Raw genomic sequence first — 18,225 nt, 5'->3', positions numbered from 1 at the left:
ACCTCTCCCTTCAGCCAGTGTGTCAAACACAATTATTTCTTCTGTGTGCCTTAACATGTCAGGAAGTACTGCTCTGGGAGGCTGTGCCTTTGAGACAGTAAGCAAGACAGTGACCAAGTGGGAACTGTGGGAAGTTCAAATGACAGGAAGCAAAGACTGCTGCAGATGTATGTCCCAACACCTTGGAGGGAGAGAGGCGATATTAAAGGGTCAGAAACCTCATCTTGGCAGCCCTGCCTGTCTGTAGATGTGTTTTGGATTGCTGGGATTCTTTCTTTTCAGTGCCGCTAGCATTTAGTAAACTTCTGCAAACCCTGCCCTGCCTCTGCTGCACTAATGGGAACTGAGGAAAGAGGTTTGTCCATCGTTGCGCTAACGTTGTTCAGGGAAAGAATTCCCGTGCTTCCCCGGAGACAGTGGTGAGTGGCCTGGGGTGAGGAAGGGGCAGCCCGAGGACGCCCGGGAAAAGCTGCTTGCTCCGTCACCACCCCAGGGAATGCAGTCCCTTAGGGCCTGTTGTTTGAGCAGAGAACACAGTCCACCTGCTTCCCACCAGGAGTCAGATGGAAATGGTCTCCAGCCTGGATTTGCGTTCAGGAAGAAGACCACTCATAGGTTAACAAAATCCGTGTCTTCCCCGGACACTCAGAGCTCAGGTTTAAAGGCAATGAGACCCTGGAGTACTGATGCAGACCCAAATCCCCAATCAGATACAAATCCCGGGGCAGAATGGAGAGCCTAAAGACTGTGTTTTACAAAAGCAGGTTGTGCTGCTTGAATGAGCAAACCTATGCATACCCCCAGTTCTGGTTGGCATTAACTGCGTCGCCATGGAGAAGAACTCAGGAATCAGCAATAGTATTTGGGAGGAATTCTTGTCCTGGCTTTCTTCAGAGAAATTCTACTCCCTCAGGCCCTGTGATGAAATTGGTAAAGCATGGGCTTTGGGGTCTCTCTTACCAAGTGACTCAACTCTCTGGACCTCGGGTTCCTTACCTGTAAGCAAACATCAGAACAGCAAAACTTCCTCTCAGGTCGTTAGGAGGATTACATGAAGTAAGCTAGATGAAAACACCCAGTCTCACATGTGTTCATGTATTAACTGGGGTTCTCCAAAAAAAACAGAACCAATAGGACCGATCGATCTCTAGCTATCTATTTATCTAGATTTATTTTAAAGAATTGTCTCACATGATCATGGAAGATGCTAAGTCTGAAATCTTTGGGGCAAGCCCTGCTGGAGATTTAGGTAAGAGTTGATGTCACAGTCCTGAATCCAAAGGCCAGAAACTCAGACAGGGTTTCTGTGTTGCAGCCTTGAGGCAGGATTCCTTCTTCAGGAAACATCAGTCTTGTTGGATAAGGCCCACCACAATTGATTGTAAATGTTAATCATGTCTCCAGAAAAATACCTTTACAGCAATATCTAGGCTGGTGTTTAACCGAACAACTGGTCACCGTAAGCTAGCCAGGGTGGCACAGAGTTAACCATTACACCATGAAAGGGCTAGGGTTCTCAACAAAAATATTCCCTTCACTCTCTTTCTCCTTCCTTTTCAAAGTCATTGCTGAGGTCTGAAGAGGCTTCACTCGGTGACATCTCTGGCATGTGGGCCTGGAAGCTGTTAGAATCTGGGCAGTGAGGCCCGTGTGTCCCTCCTGTCTCTCTGAGATCTGTTTCTGCTGACTTCACACCCTAGGGAATCAGTGTCCCTGCTTCCCGAGTCAAGTGCTGGAGTAGCCTTCACGGTTTTCCATTGAAGTCTGCAGTCGGAGCCATACCAGTTTTCCTCTGTGTTCTGTCCAGGCTCTTCCCAATCCGCTTCTCCGGAACCTGCAGTGTAGCATTCCTTATGCTTGTTCTTGGGTTGGATTGGGAGACCTGGGCAAGACTGTTTGACCTGCCAGGATGGCCTTTCTGGTGCGGGGCGAGTTAGCACAGACGGAGAGAATGCGAGGAAAGGCTTACTGGGCGAGTGAGAGTTAACTCCCTGCCTAGAACGTTTCAGGTGGCATTCTGCCTGGAAGTAGAGAGCTGGACTCCGTTCCATCTCAGAGATTTATACTCCGCAGGTGATCCAAAGTGCTTCTCAGTGTAATGGAATGTGGAATTGCTTTTGCCAAGGAATGCCCGGATGGGACTTCTAAGGCAGCATAAGGTTAGGGGAAAAGCTCCGGACCAGGAATTAGACCTGGACCCTGCTTTGCCACTACCTGCCTGTGTGATCGTGGACAAGTCACTTCCTGAATTGAGGCCTCAGCTTCCTTTTTTACCAAATCTTGGAAACCGCTCTTAGCTTAATCCGCACTTAGCAAAATCCACTCCACCTTAGCTTTGCTTAGTTACCATCTTACCACTTTTATTTAAGATTTTATTTACTTAGAGAGTATGTGTGTGGGGGGGGGGCAGAGGCAGAGGCAGAGGGAGAGAATCTCAAGCAGACTCTGCTCTGTGTGCAGAGCCGGATGCAGGGCTCAGTCTTAGGACCCTGAGATCATGACCTGAGCCAAAACCAAGAGTCGGACTCTGAACCCACCTGCCTTGTAGCTTTTAGAGTCATCTTCACAATTTGTCATCTCTGCTCCTCACACCAATCTTAGGAGGTAGGCAGGATATAGGTACAGAAATGGACTGTTCCCATTCTGTAGACGAGGGTCAAAGAGATTAAATGACTTGCCTAAGTTCGCACAGACAGGAGGTGATATAGCTAGCATTGAACCCAGCTTGTTCGGGGGTATCCTTTCAAATATGGTAACGTCTACAGAACTGTAAAGGAGAGCACATGGTGAGTAGACAGAAAGCCAGTGGGGGGACCCAGCGGGAAGGACAGCAGCATCAGAGAGGGGGTGATACCGCCGTCATGCTCCCAGAGCACCCAAGGCTTTGGACGCACAAGCTCGTCTCAGTGGACACTAGAAGGAGGGTTAGTCTCCAGCTCCTCAAATTAAAATGTTTTCTCGTGCTGTTGATTCAATTCAGAAAACATTTATTGAGGCTTTATCACAGACCAGGCTCTCTACTGGGGGGAGAGGGCCAGAATAAGGCAGCAGAAGTAGAATGCAAAGTAGACTGTCTTGTCAACTTCTGCAAGCAGAAATATAATAAAAAGTTTTATATTTGAAAGGTAAACACCGGGCTTTGGATTTACACTGGAAGGTGCGTGCGATTGAGTCATCCTGGGGAGATGAAGGCAAATACAGCTGAGCCCTGAAGGATGAAGCAGGATTTGACCATCAGGAGACAGAAGGAGGAAAGGGGTCTCTGCCCTGCTCTTCCTCCTCGGCCCCCTGCGGCAGCCCCCACTGCTGCCGTGCGACCGGAAGCCGGCTGCCGCTGCCCGTTTGCTGTAGGAGCTGGCCAGCCCCAGCCCCGGAGGAGCCTCTACCCTTGCTTGTCAGATTTGACGCAGTGCCTAAAGCATATAGTGCAAAGCAAGAGAGCCCGTGCTGGGCAGCTCTTGGAAGAGTACCCAGGAGGAGAGGAGGCACGAGGGCCCTTGGCAGGGGAATGGGCGGCCTGGAAGGAGGTACCTTTTTTTGTGATTGTGCCTACCCCTCCTAGGGGCCTGGGAGGCTGAGCTATTACTTTGAGTGTGTGATGTTAGACTCAGAGTGTTTTGTGTCTTTATTTTAAAACTGGCTTCTCAGTCTCCTGTGCAGTTTCCTGTCAGCTCGTTGCCATGGAGAAGTCGGTTGGGCCTGGAAGCTCTTGTCCCTCTCTGTGTCAGCATTTTTGGACCCGCCAGCTGCCTCGTGTCCCTCTACAGATGGACGGGGCGCAGGACCCCACTGGGTGGGCAGGCCCTTGCTCTGCAAGGACTGGAGCTGCATCTTGATTCCCTTCGGGGTAGGAGTTTCATTCATCTGTGTACTGACTCAGCAGCTCTGTCGTGCCTGCCTCTGTGGGCCAGGCATGGCGCTGTGCTCCGCGAGCACCAAGATGACTGTGGCTCCGGGGGGGCACACACATCGTCAGGCAGGACCCTGCCGGCCAGTTCTTTCTCACCATCCCTTTCTTGTCTGTTCCTCAACCTCATTCTTTCTTAGAATTTAAAGGACTGTGTGTGCTTCTCCTCCAACCTTTATCACTGCTCATTTAGAATCTCCCTGGGAGTTTCCTACTAGTCTCCACGCTTCTGGATCTCATTTCCTCTCTGTGTCTCCAGCACCAGGCTCAGGATATCAGACAAAAGAGGGGCTCCTCCAGAAAGTATCTGTCCAATGGAATCCTTTCTCAGACTCTCAGGGTGTCTGTCTGTCCTGTCTTTCTTCCTCTCTTCTGGGCCTAGAGGCAGCGTGGCTGGCAGCATGAGCCAGTGGAAAAAGGAAGGACTTTGGAACCAGGTCAGTCTGTGCTTGAGTTTTGGCACCATCTTTTACTAGCTGTATGATCTCAAGCAAGTGGCTTCTTCCCTTGGAGCCTTAGTCAAACCAAGTACTTTTATTTAAACCTGAATCGTCTGTCAGTCAGTAATTGAGTTTGGACGTTTTAAAAATCAGAGTAGGAAGTACTGGTGGCCATTTACCCCTACCGGGCACTGTCCTTCCACATCTATGTGGGACCCAGTTGAGAAAAGGTTTGGAGCTGTGTTCTGGCTATGACCCTGAGGTGTGGTGTAACATGATCAAGTCTCTTTTCTTTCCAAGACCTCAGTTTTCCTATTTGAAAAATTCAGGAATTGGATTAGGTGATCTTGAGGAGTTCTTTTCACTCTAAAAACCCGAAGATTCAACTTTAAAAGGAAAATCTTCCCACAGCTGGTATGACCATCACCGCCGTTGCCCCCAGGTCGGAGGTTGGCCTCAGCATGGCCCCTTCTGCCAGCCTCTCAAGCTACTCTCCCAGGAAGCTCTGGGCTGGAACTCTGGTGTTGGTTGCAGAAATCTCTTTTGGATGTCATAGTCCTTTTGAATGCGTCATCTCTGTGCCACCCCAATCTAGAGACAAGGCTTGGCTTGTATCCCAGAACAGTGGAGAATTGCTAGAAAGTGGAGTTTTTTCCTTCTTCACCTGTGTCTTGCTTTTCTTCAGGACCTGTTGCCTTCCTGAGCCTTTGGCTAGTGAGGATTGTATTTCTTGAACTACCTGCAAGCCAGGGCTCTGTGCCAGTGGAGAAGAGATACAGGAGGCACTTCCCCCACATTGTCATACATGGACTCCAATCTGTGTTATGGATAGGCGAAACAAAGCAGAGCCATAAAGTTCATGAGAGGCTTGTCCAGGGAGTTTACCTAGTCCTAGTCCTCTGCCTTGGGCAAGTTCTTCCCTTCTCCAGTGCCCAGTGTCCTCTTCAGTCGCGTTGAGAGGGTTGGGCCAGTGATCTCAAAGTTCCCTTCCTGCTCTGGAACTTCTTTTCGAAGTGCTGTAGCTCAGCTCAGGGAAGGAATGCTCGTTGTAGACTTTCTAGTGGAAGGAGGACTGGAGCCAAGCCTTGAAGGCTAGACGAGGATTTGGACTGGCCCAGGAGAAATGGATAAGGCCTCCCTGACTGAAAGAAGTGGAAGGAGCGTGTGTGAGCACAGTCAGAGACTGTAGAGCATGGGGGAGGGTGCAGCAGGGTGGAAAGCCCCCCTGACCAAAGCAGAGGGTTCATGTGGGTCATGAGGAGTGAGAGCAGTCTTGGAGGAGGTAGCTCTTGCTGTCCCTCTGAGAGCCCTCATCCCCAGGGCTGTGGGGTAGCAGTGGTCCCTAAGGACAGAGAAGCAAACAACGTGGGTTAAAACCAGGCCCCTCCCTAACGGGGGGCCCCAGTCTGATGCTTCTTGTGACAGAAAGACCTCCAACCAAGAAGGTACGTGGGTCAAAGCTAGGAGAGGACCCCCCCTCCAGGTCCTTTCCTTCTCGCTTCAGCCAGCAGGTTCTTGGTTGGTAGGATCAGGGCAGAGTGTGGAAGAGTAAGTCTACCCAAGAGAGCCGCCCTGCTGTCATGCTTTGTTCTTCCCCAAACGTTTTCTTGAAGTCAGGGTGACAGGAGGGGTATTTTGACTATGTCCTTGGGAGTGGATTCTAGATCCATCTATGAGGCTTATGAATCAAAGAGTGTCACATCCTAGACCTCGCTGTGACCTCCATCCTCCCAGTCCTCTGGCTCAGGCTGACTCCTGTCACCCCTCCGAACCCGCAGCTTCACGATGCCAGGCCCCCTTGGTCCCGCCTCCTTGCTTTCTCTCCCGCCGTCTGTCTTCTTCATCCCACTGCTTCTGAGAGACAGTACGGGCTTCGCTCATGCTCTTTCCCCTGGACTTTGCCTCTGCCTCCAAGCAGATCTTCCTGCCGCCCCTCCTCCACGTTCAGTCCAAGTGCTCCCTCTGTGTTATCCACTGTGACGACAGCGACAATGATGATGACAGTTATTATCCAGATTTTGTTTCTGAAGCACAGCTCTGATTCTGCTACTCTCTTGCTCAAAGGTCTTAGTGGCTTCCAATGGCTGCTGGATAAAGTCCAAAATCTTTAGTCAGGCATTTTGAGGATTATATTTCCTGAGCCATCTGCAGTGATATGCCCCCTACCTATCCTTCCAAATTTATTTCCTTCTACTGCCTTTTGCACTGCCTCTCCTTCCACTAGACCGAGCTACCACCACTAGCTCTACAAGCCCCCTCTACTCCTGCTTGGAAGGCCCTTCCTCCCCCTCTCTTAACTTTTCTTTTTTCATCGGGATGTCTCCTCTGATCACCTAGACTACATACTCGTTGATGGTTCATTCTGTATCCCTTATAGCATCTACCAAGGTAAACTCAAATGGTTTTGGGGCGGGGTGAGTGACTAGAAAGACCTAGTTTAGCCCCCTGTTTTTGAGCAAGCTTGAAATTAGGGGAAGCTCAGTCATCAAGGCCTGTCCAGGAGGGCCTCGGTGCCTATGCAATTCCTTGAGGGGATCTGGAAGTTACCCAGTGTCCGTGGGCACATACTCAGCCAGCAAGCTCCACATGCTCGTGCCTTGTCTCTGCTGCATACAAGCAAATTAGCAGGAGAGGGTAGAAACCCAGGAGAACCATACTAGCTGTGGACTTGGCTCTTGCTAGTTCAGGATAGGGATCAACCATCCAAGGTGTAGGGCCCTGTATGATCCTGGGAATGTATCCTGGAGGGGTTGTTTGGGGTCCTTCAGCAGGAAGGTGAGGGGTCTGAGAGCAGGAATCTTAAAGTAATTATTGCGGGGCATTCAGATTCCAAGGGGACCCAGCTAGATATCAGCTTGGGGGACAGATACAAGGTTCAGGTCCTGAGGTGGTGAGATGGCAACAGAGGTAGGCAGAGTGTCAGAGTCCTGCCCCTCCAGCTACAGTGAACTCAGACCCTCTGGCCTCAGCAATCCTCAGTTTAGGGGTCACTAGGCCTTTGGCTGGGCATTCCCTGGGGCGGTCAGCAGGGAGGCTGTCAGAGGGAAATGGGCTCCCTTTCTGGTCAGGATTGGCTTGGAAACAGGCATGACCTCAATTTGGAGACACCTTCCTCTGGTCTTCGGTTCCCTGAGGCAGGCAGAACAGGGGGAGGCCATGGCTGACATTTTGCTAGGCCTGGAGGTAAGTCCTGTCTCTCCTCCTGGTTCGCAGTCTGGCTCACCAGGCCCTTACCTCCATTTCAGACTCAGGCCATGATCTAGCCACCTCTGGGCCACTGTTGGGAAAAGTCAGTCTCAAGCTGATACTCACTGCCTGTAAATGGCGTGGAATTAGGCTAATCAGTGACTCTTAATTCCCCAACAAATGCAAGTGCTGTGCTAATTGCCAGGGTCCACGCAGGCAGATCCCTGGCTGGCAGCATCAAACAAGAGAAGTGCTAATTTGGGGGCTGGAGTGGGGGAGGGCCTGCTTTGTTGGCTGAGCCAGTTAAAAACCGTATCACCCCGAATGAGCCGTAGTGCAGAGAGCCGGGCTCTGGCCTCCTTATCAGCCAACAGCCACTTGAGTGGCCCACAAGTGTGCTTGCAAGAGCTGAACCTCAACACCAGTGGAGCAGTTTCTTGTCCATTAATGGGATTCTTTTTGGCTCATCAAGGAAGATTCCACAAGCAGCCTGGCATGGCACTGCCAGGGCAGCTCATGGGGGATAAAGCATCCCGAACCTTAGTGTGCTGTTACCATGGCAACGTGGCATTCCAGACTCTCCAGGCAACCTTCCTGGCATCTGCTGCTGTGAACGATTCAGATGGAGAAGGGCCACTGCTCTTTCTTCAGTAGAGACAGAACAAATTGTGAAGACAGGGAGCCATGCACTGAGGACCAGATCTTAAAGGAAAATGCTATTCCATTGGTATGGGACCTTCTTGGTGAAATGGTATTTTGAGTAGTTAAAGCTATCCATTCTGTCTGTTCTAGTCTGTCCGGGAGAACCGCAGAATCAGGAGAGACCTCCCAGAGGAAAAAAGTGAGAGGAGATGGGGAAGAGCAGTATGAACAAAGGCCGGGCCGGGAAGGCAGATGGAGAGAGTAGATGGGGTGGGCAGTTAGGTTTGGTGGGAGAAAAGACACTGGTAGAGGTGGACAGGTGTCAGCCTTGTCTCTCCAAAACTTGCTGCTCTGAGCCCTAGGCAAAGGCCTGACGGTGGCTTCACTCCACCCAGACAATGGGGGGAGGACACTCTGCCTTCCTTTCCTGAGGTGTGAGGACTGGTCTCTGCCCCTCACACCTTACTTCAGGGGGCCATTTCTTCTTCTCTGTCTTGGCTTACAAGTGTTTGCCTTATCTCTTCTACCTGCTAGCATCATTGAACCTCTGCGTTTCATAGGCATACTGAGATCCAGAGAGGAAGATGCTTGCCTGAGGTATCCAAGATACAGAGGCCATGGAATACAGGAGTTAAGAACTTCGAATTTGGAGACAGACTGACCTGGTTTGCGTCCTGGCTCCACCATTCAGTTTCCAGGGGAGCCTGAGCCTCAGCTTCTTCAGGGGTGAAATAGGGATCCTGAACATGCCTGCCCACCGCGGTATGACAGGTGTGAACTGAGAGAGTGGAAATAGTACCACAGGATTCCCAGAATGTCGTTGAGTGTTCAGGAAATGTTGCTTAGTAAGAGATTGGGAATTCCTTAAGAAATGGGGACTGCCTTCCTCATCTTCGCTCCTTCCTCCTCCTCTTTCCTCGTACACGTGAGCACCTAGGTAGTACTGCGTCTGGAGTTGATAGAAGGGTGTTTGTGGATTGAATGACCGCTCAGAGTGAAGAACTGCCCTTGTTGGCGGGCTCTCCACTCCCGTCAGGTGTGTTCGGCTTTGGTGCTGTTTGGGCTCCCCACGCCTGGAGTCAGGCAGGCCCAGGGTCCTGTGCTGCTCAGCCCACAGAGGGAAGTGACTTGCCCATTTGGGTCCCAGATGCAGCTGCCCTGTGGCCCAGGACTTGTACTTCCCAGGATTGTTGGTTTCTTGAAGGACACAAATAGATTCTGTCAATCTTTGGGCACGATATATGGTGTAAATGGTAACGAATAGCTTTAGAGTACACAAAAGGTTTGCGTTCCCTCACATGAACCTCACTGTAGCATGGGATTGTCAGGAGTCCTCTCCCCGAGTTCAGGAGGACGTGCCCAAGGCTTAGTACCAGGGAGCAGATGGTCCAGAGACACACGGCAGGAAGAGCTGGAGCAGGGGCATGGCCCCATCTTCCGACTTCAGCTCTGGTGACCCACCAAATGAAAGCTCTTTGGGTCCATATTTCTTCCATGGGACTGAGAGCCCTGGGATGTGATCCCAGTGAGGTGAGGAGCTCTGAGCTTGGAGTCAAGATGCCACGATTTTGGTCATGACCCTATCACTTCCAAGGGTGCAGTTCCTAAGTGAGCACCTCTCTTCTAGACACGCTCGTCCCCTGATCTTCCTGCTCTGGGTTTATAGTGGGGCTGAGGGTGCTTTGGAAAGTCTGAAACTCCAGTTGGGTGACTAGGGAGAGGGGCATTGTTTTCAGTCAACGGCCTCTCCATGTGCCACCTCAACCCAGCAAGGCTGCAACCTTTTAGCACATCTGGATGTGCTCTGAAATGACACACAGCCTGGGTGTGTTGGGAGCATTGTCCTGAAACATTAACCGTCACAGTTGGAGATCAGTAAAGCTGGTGCCTTGAGTTTATAGGAGTGGAAGCAGAGGACCTGGGAGGGGCAGTGGCTCACCCACGTCCATGCGCTGAGTCAGTGGCAGAGCTGGCCCCGCAGTCCTCTGATAGGGCCATGCGGCCCACACCCAGCAGAGCCTGACGTTTGCCTTTGCTCTTATGTGAACTCATTTTAAAGCATCAGATAAAGGCACAACAGTTTTTAAGAACTTCGTATATCAGACAGTATTTTCAACAGTTTTTAAAAAATCTTTTATTATAAAAGTAATACATGATCAATGAAGAAAGTTTGGGTAGTAGAGAAATATTCCACTTAGAAGATAACAAACTGAGTAATGATCTTAAACGTCAGGAACACCCCTGTTGGGTGGCTTGCTGTCTTTTAGATGAAGCTTTCAGACCAATGGCTCCCCCAGCCCCGTAACACCCTCTGGAAGTTTAGCTACAGAAAGTAGGAGATTAACATTTACAGACGCCTCTGAGGACCATTCATTCAGCGACTTGAGAAAGTTATATACACTACTGCTAATAGCAGGAGCAGTGGTGGTTAGTGTCTGGAGAGTCTCCTCTGGGTAACATACCAGTTCTTTTTTTTAAAATATATATAAAGATTTTTTTTATTTATTTGAGAGAGAGAGTAAGCAGAAGCAGACTTCCCACTTAGCAGAGAGCCTGACATGGGGCTGGATCCCAGGACCTGAGCCCAAGGCAGATGCTTAACCGACTGAGCCACCCAGGCACCNTTTTTTTTTTTTTTTTTAATATTATTTATTTGAGAGAGAGAGAGAGAGAGAAAGACCGCATGGAAGTGGGAGGAGGGGCACAGGGAAAGGGGAAGCAGACACCCTCCACGTGGGCTCGAACCCACGACCCTAAGATCATGACCTGAGCCAAAACCAAGGGTCGGATGCTCAACCACTTGAGTCCCCCAGACGCCCCTCACCACTTCTTCATAGGTGTTCTCATTTGATTATTTGGCCATTATAAGAATCCTGTAAGGTAGGGAAAAAGGTATTCTTTTCCCATTTTAGAAATGAGAAATTTGAGCCCCAGAGACATTAACTGGCCCAAGTTTACACATCTAGTAAGTAGAGCTACTGACTTCCAACAAATACTTGCGTAAAGAAAGCAGAAGGCACCTACTAAATATCTATGAATGAACATTTGACTTCCCTTCTAGAGAAGATGCTAGAAATCACTGAGTCTAGGGGGAAGCTCTAGGATGCTATGGAGCCAGATGGGGTTGTGGGGGGCGCTGAGCACGTGGGCCTCTGAGCCCATCACCCCTGTTCCAGTGAGAGGAGCTTCCGTGTTACCTGTTCTACCCCAGGGAGGTTGAAAACAATTTAGCTCATCTAACCCTGGTTCTCAAACGCTGGTGTTCATCATAACCTTCCAAGGGAGATTCTGATGGCCGGTCTGACCGGACACGAGAACTCTGGCTGTTAATGAGTGCAGATAGTCATTAGGCCATGGTTTGAGAAACAGGGGCCTACTGCCTAGTGCTGGGGAAGGTAAGACCCAGGAAGAAGCAGAGAGTTAGGCTCGGTCAGGCAGCCCATAGGCACAGAGGCCCCGCTAGGAGTCTCATCCTCCCCCACCTCTTCCACGCCCTTCCCCCTGAGCCGCAAAGGCAGCCGAGCCAGGAAACGAGTGACAACGTGGAGAATAACAGACTGGTTTCCATAGCAATGCTCAGTGGCTTGTGCCTGTCAGGACACCTCAGTCACTGATCTGAGCTCTCAGCTAGAACTCGTGTGAAGTGTTACCTACCTGTTCCACACAAGGGGTCTTGGTGGATGGGAGGAGAGGAGGGATGGCACGCTTTGATCATGGGGTTCTCCCAAATGTACTAACAGCTGGCAGCAAGACAGACCAGACCAAGGAGGGCAGGGAACTGGATCCTGGGCAGGAGGCATGAGGCCACCGCAGCGCCAGCTGGGGAGATGGGGGAGGGAACAAGTGTCAACCGAGCATGTATCACAGGATGGACTCTGTGCTGGCACGCTACACATTCATTCGGGGAAAAAATGGTGAAGGAAAGATGATTGTCCTTATTTACAGGTGAAGAAACCAGAGCTCAGACCCACACAGAGGGTGACAGGCAGGATCAGATCCAAGCCTGTTTGGCTCCATAGCTAGTGAGGAGCGGCAATGGTTTCCACATTCTCTGGCCCATCCAGGGAGAGCCTGAGATACATGCTGTCCAGCGGGCTCTTCCTGGTCTGGGGCAGTGGGGCATCTGCCTGCAGGGGACTGGGTGGGTACTTATTCAAAGAGCCAGGACAGACTTGGCCAGGCCAGGCCGAGAACCAAAGGTCGAGTCTGACCAGTCGTTAGCTGTAATGTCTCTTCCCCACAACTGAGGCTGCGGGCAGTCTGCAAACTGCACGTCCCTTCAACACAGGCTGCCCTGACTGTCCACTCTAGACGCCCCCACAGCGGTCCTCTGGATTGGTGACCCTGGGGGTGGCCTGCCCAGCTCTTAGACTGGGCTTTCCTTTCAAGGGAGGGAGCTCCTCCTGGGGCAGGTGACCTATTTATTCCTAAAACTAATAGTGAGCACCTTTTATATACCCATAACTCTTCTCAGTGCTGGGGACACAGCGGTTGAACAAAATGAAATTTTTGCTGTCATGAAGTTTTTCCTTCTAGTAGAGAGACAAGTAAATATATAATGGGGTGTTATGTGCCAGCAAGGAAAATAAAGCAGTGTGAGGGGGTAGCAGGATGGGGTTGAGTCGTCAGGGAAAGTTCTCTGAGGAAGTGACATTGAAACAGACCTGAATGAATGGAGGGAGGGTGGGCGCCCTGTGGATACCCAGAGAGGAGTGTCCCAGGCAGAGGGAGCAGCCAGGGTGAAGGCTGCAGCTGGAAGCCTGACTGGCCAATTGGAGGAACAGCAAGGTGGCCACTGTGTGGGGACAGGAGCAGCATCATAGACATCAGAGAGGTAGCTGGGACCCAGATGGTGTGGAACCCTGTAGACCAAGGCCCAGACTTTGGATTCCCTTCTGAGCTAAGGCACCACTGGAAGATTTGCACTCTGGGGGCACATGCCTGGCCTTGCCCTTAGGCCTCCCCAGCTCCTGAGGTGTGTGTTCTTCTCAGGGCCAGGGCCTGAGCTGCCCCCCTCACGGACCCTCATTTTGTGCGGCTTCACACTCCCCAGGAACACGTTTGATGGCCTGGCAGCAGGAGCTGCAGTGTTTCTCCAGCAGTGCAGACCCCGCAGGCTCTGGGATTGCTATTGCTGCTCCTCCCGCTGATGCCCGCTCCCCCCACCCCCGCTGGGGTGGGGTTGGAGTGCTGTGCTGATGTGGGTCCCCACCCGGCAGCCCTGACCACTCACCAGGCTACTGGCAGGCTGCTGCTTCCTGCCTGACCAGCAGGAGAACTTGGGTTATAATTACCCAAAAGGGCAGTTTTGCATTCAAGCATTATGCATTTTTTTATGAAGTAGGGACATGCACAAAGGGAATTTATATTTATTAACCTGACTAGTATGCATGTGTCCCCGTCATGCACTTCATTCAAGAAAATACAGGAACAGAGACTGGACCTCAGAGTGATGAAGACACCAAATCAGGCCCCATGGAGTGAGAAGCAGTTACCTAGAGCTGCCCACTGCTCACCTGGGACCTCCTACATTTGTCATTCCTGCACTTTCCCAGTTCTCACTCAGGTTCATAATCTCTTACGCTCATCAGAAGTCTGTCTTTTGGGGCAAGTATTCATTCATTCATTCATTCATTCATTCATTCATTCATTCATTCATTCATGTCTAATAGGCACTTCTACCTTAAAATGTCCAGAACCAAACTCTCGGGTTTTCTCGCCAAGCCTGGCCCTCCCCCAGGCTCCTCGACCCATCAATAGCGCTACTGGAGTGAACCCCCCATTCATTCACTCCCTGTGTCAGCACATCAGCAGGTCCTAGACACCCTGCTATCAAAGCAGAGTGACTCTGTCCATGCCCACTGCCCCCAGCCGCTCAGCTTGCCCCCTGTGCTGTCCTCGGAATGTCTCCCTGTTTCGCCTTTCACAGAGTAGCCTTTTCAGACAGAAGTCAGGTCTTCTCACTCCCTGCTTAAAACCTCCAGTGGCTTCTCAGCATTCTCAAAATAAACTCCTAGCTCCTCAGCAGGTCTCCCCTCCCTCCCAAGGCCCACCTCACCCCAGCTCCCGGGGCCCCACACAGGCACGGCCTCCTTGCCGCTGTTCCTGGACCTGGCAGGACGTCCCCCTTCGGGACTCTGTATTTATCGTGGCCTCGGCCTGGAGAGCTCTTCCTCCAGGTGCTTGTGTGGCTGACTCCTTCTCGTCCTCCAGGGCACAGCTCAGAGGCCACCTTCCTGGAGAGGACTTCCTGACCACCTGTCCTTCTCATTGCATCATTCCATTCTGTTTCATTATAGCTCTGCTCTCTAGCTGCATCTGTGGATTCGTGTGTCTCTCTGCTTGTTGCTCCCCTGTTAGAATGCACGCCCCTGGAGGACAGGGGCCTGTGTCTTATTACTGCCCTACTTCTCCCGCTAGAGCCGTGCGTGAACCTTCGGGCACTCTAGAACCAGTCCTCCACTCATGTGTTCACTCTGATGGATAAAACCATAAATAGGTGGAGCACAGAGGACTTAGGGCAGTGGAGCTATTCTGTCTGATACTGTAATGGTGGATACATGTCATTGGGTATTTGTCTAAACCCACAGAATGTACCACAACGCCAGGAGTGGCCCCTAACGTAAACTGTGGGCTTTGGGCTGTAATGATGTGTCCAGGTAGGTTCATCGACTGTAGCAAATGTACCACTCAGGTGTGGGATGTTGATAGTGGGGAAGCTGTGAATGTATGGGGACGAGGCACTTTCTGTACTTTGTGCTCGGTTTTTCCATGAACCTGAAACTGCTCTAAAATATAGTTTTCTTAGAAGGAAAAAAATACATTCATGTAAATTAAAAGGATTAATCCCTTAGTTTTTTTCCTATTTTGTACTACTATGTTCCTTTCCTTTCCTTTCCTTTTTTCTTTTCTTTCCTTTTCTTTTTTCTTTTCTTTTTTTTTTTCCTTTCTGTCATGAAGTTCAATAAAAATTTACTATCTGAAAAAAGAAAAGTAAAAAAGAACCAGACTCTCTTCCCAAAAGGGTTTGATCCCCCTGAGGAATGGGCCGCTGCTCTTCTGGGTGCCCCAGACCTAGCACCCGCGCTGTCTGAGGGCTACTCGCTGTGCCAAGAGCAGTGAACCGAATCGGGTGCGGCACCAAACACGGGGCGGACACTCAGTAGGCATTTAGTAAGTGATTGGAGAGTGAGGGAGAATTCCTTCTCAGGTGTGTGCTATCCAGCGGTTTCTCTCTAATCTTCTGATCTGCATATGGATTCCTCTGGCCCTGGCTCTGGGTTCCAGAACAGACCTTCTCACCCCCACCCCCGCTGTTGCTCTAACTCCCAGCCTCCTCTCCTGCACACTGGTGATTCCCAAACAGGCATAGGGAGCAAAGTGTAGACGCTCTGTTGATGACCAGATTCCAGAAATGGCAGGAGTCCCACTGCCCCTGGTCCCAGAGCTGCATCTCTGTCCCCGCCCCTCTCAGGTGCCCCTCAGGGATGGCTGTTCATTTAATAAGATGATAATTAATGGAGACAGCTTGAAAGTTCTGGCCGGGTCCAGAACAGCAGCCCGCAGGAGAGGCCACGGGAGACAGCATAACTTCTCGTGCTCAGTTTAGGAGTATACGTGTGGGCTGTGGGCTCAGCAGGCGTCAGCAGGGTTGGACTCCAGTGCAGCTAATGTGACCTCAGGCTACACGGATAGAGACAGCCTCTGGGACCAGGTATACCGGCAGTGGGGCACATGGGCCCCAGAGCCCTTGGCCAGGTCTGGGAGCACACTCAGAGAGGGGTGATGGCAACCTGGAACCTACGGAGAGCAGGGTCCCTGGCTGGCAGTGAGGGCAAGTCACCAGGTTGTACAGGGGATGATATGTCACCTCCAGTGAAGAAATCTTAGAGGACAGGAGAGCTCCTTGCAACATGTGAAGGAACTGAACTCCAGAGATGCCACCCCGTGCCCTTAACGCTCCACCCACCAGGGCCAGACCCCTGCTGGCAGGACCAGGCTGCACAGCAGGCCTACTCATTCCAGCATCTCTCCCAGCCTGTTTCTTCCTCCACAGAGTGTGATCACAATGCCATCTTCCCAGGGCTGCCCTGTTAAATGGGGTGGGTCATGCAAAAGCCTTGGTACCATACGTGGTCACAGTAGGCCCTCGAGAGGCTTAGTTGCCTTCTCTGTTCCCTCTCCCGGCACAGCCAGGAAGCCCAGAAAGCCAGCAGTTCCGCAGAGAACACAGAATTCAGAAAGACAGTCTGTGGGGAGGATTTCAGTTGTTTATAAAACAGGCCAAAACGTTTCCACCTCGTAAGTTCTAAATCCATCATTCCTAGCTCCCTAGATCTAAGAATAGTCCCCCAGCGGAGCCAACGTGCCACGTGCCACAGCACACTCTCTGCGCAGGTGACTGGGGAAATGTAGCCACAGCAGCCCCAGCACCTCCTACTCTGGGGAGGTTGGGGGGGGGCAGGAAGGCTGGCCTCTGCCTCTCCCAGCTTTGCTTCTTCAGAACCTCTCCCAGACTCAGTTTTCTCTCCCATGCAGTCTTGATCCAAATGCCTTCCTCACTGGGCTGCCCTGACCGTCACATGCAGTGCCTGGAGCAGTGCAAAGGGGGAGGCCGAGAGCAGCGGGAAGGTGTGGAGGCGAGGACCCCCACTCTGGGCCTCACTTTCCTCTTAGGTAATGGGACAGAAATTGACAAAGAACTGGGCAACTTTTGGAGGTATGGGGTTTTAAAAGAGGTTCTCAAGCAGGCCCAGCCTTGCAGCCTCAAAATGAGACCTATGAGGGCAAACCCAGAAATTCAACACATTTCTGTTTATCATCTGAGCCAAGGCCATTCGTCCGTCTGGTGTGAGGGAGCCAACCTGAAGGCCTGGGGCCTGGGTGGGTACGCCCCCACTCTGCTCTTCGGCCTCTCCCTTCCTCCCTCTCTCATGCACGTCCACACCCACCTACACCACCACACAAGCTCTCCACGGTCAGAGGGACGTCTGATTTGTCTCATCCTATACTCTGCCCACCATAGGAGGGCCCACGCCAGCCAGGGGCTTGGAATCTCCAGCGGCAGGCCGCCTGCCGCTCTCCTGGGCAGCCTCCCAGCCATTCCAGCCTTCTTCCTGAGAGTGAGCTGAAATCGGTCTGCCCACGGCATCTCCTCCCTCCCCACATCTGTAGGCTGTCTCTTGGCCCTCTGGGAGAGAACAAGGCAGCTCCCTTCTCTCACTAGCCATTCATTCATTCGTTTGTTCATTTGTTTCTTGGTTCATTCCCATAACAGGTATTTATTTATTAGGTACTAATATATGCTAAGCACTGTTAGGTGCTGGGATACTGCAGCATACAAAACTGAGTCCCTGCTTTCAAAGAGCTGTGTTCTGGTCAGGAGAGAGAGAAAATAAACCAACAGTAAAAATATAAAGAAAAAGCAGGTGAAGAGACAGAGATGGAGAGGGTCGTAAATAGCTATTTCACACAGAGTTGTCAGGGAGGACCTTTCAGATAAGGTGACATTTGAACACCTACCTGAGCAGCATGAGGGAGTGAACCTGTGTATATCAGCGGCAAGGGCATTCCAGCCAGCAGGAACAAGTGCAAAGGCCCTGAGGTGAGTACTGTTTGAGGAGCAAGAAGTCAGTGTAGCTGTTGAGATGTCAGCAGGGTAGAACACATGGGACTTGAGGTCAGAGAGGATGCTGTTGTTTATCGGAGTAAGCAGAGAAGCCACTGGAGGATTCTGAGTGAGCAGTGCTGTGTCTGACTTAGGTTTTAACAGGATCACTCAGGCTCTGTGTGGAGGACAGACCGTGAGAGGGAAGAGAGGCAGCAGAGAGACCAGTATGAAACCCTCACAGAGTTCCAGTGTGAGGTGATGGGGCTGGCGAGAAGTGGCCGGGTTCTGACCGTGTTTTGAACATTACCTCCCTAAATCCCTTCTTCCACAGGCCCTCATCTTTTCTTACACGCAGACACTCCACCCTCCTCCGCCTTGCCTTCAGCCTTCACCCCCATCTTAGTGCATTCTCAGTGCTGCCATGGATCCTGGTCTGCAAG

The 18,225-nt window shown here is 51.4% G+C and overlaps 1 protein-coding gene across 9 annotated transcripts in view; it reads left to right on the top strand.

Moving 5' to 3' along the window:
- The window catches only part of SERGEF (secretion regulating guanine nucleotide exchange factor), a 242,455-nt gene that overhangs the window by 193,052 nt on the left and 31,178 nt on the right, over window positions 1-18,225 (top strand). For 2 of the 9 annotated variants that reach the window (XR_004621460.1, XM_034646321.1), the window contains one exon: window positions 3,126-10,715. The exons of the other annotated variants lie outside the window; for them this stretch is intronic. Coding sequence is in view for 1 of the 2 variants with exons in the window: in XM_034646321.1 (XP_034502212.1) it covers window positions 3,126-3,205 (80 nt within the window). In the remaining variant the exon portion in view is untranslated. Of the gene's footprint in view, window positions 1-3,125; window positions 10,716-18,225 lie in introns of those variants that run through there. 9 annotated transcript variants of the gene reach the window in all.

The sequence above is a fragment of the Ailuropoda melanoleuca genome, chromosome 16 (genome assembly GCF_002007445.2).
Source record: "Ailuropoda melanoleuca isolate Jingjing chromosome 16, ASM200744v2, whole genome shotgun sequence".
In the NCBI taxonomy this organism is placed as follows: Eukaryota; Metazoa; Chordata; class Mammalia; order Carnivora; family Ursidae; genus Ailuropoda; species Ailuropoda melanoleuca.
Note: the sequence above shows the minus strand (reverse complement) of the source record. Positions and strands in the feature narration are given on the sequence as shown.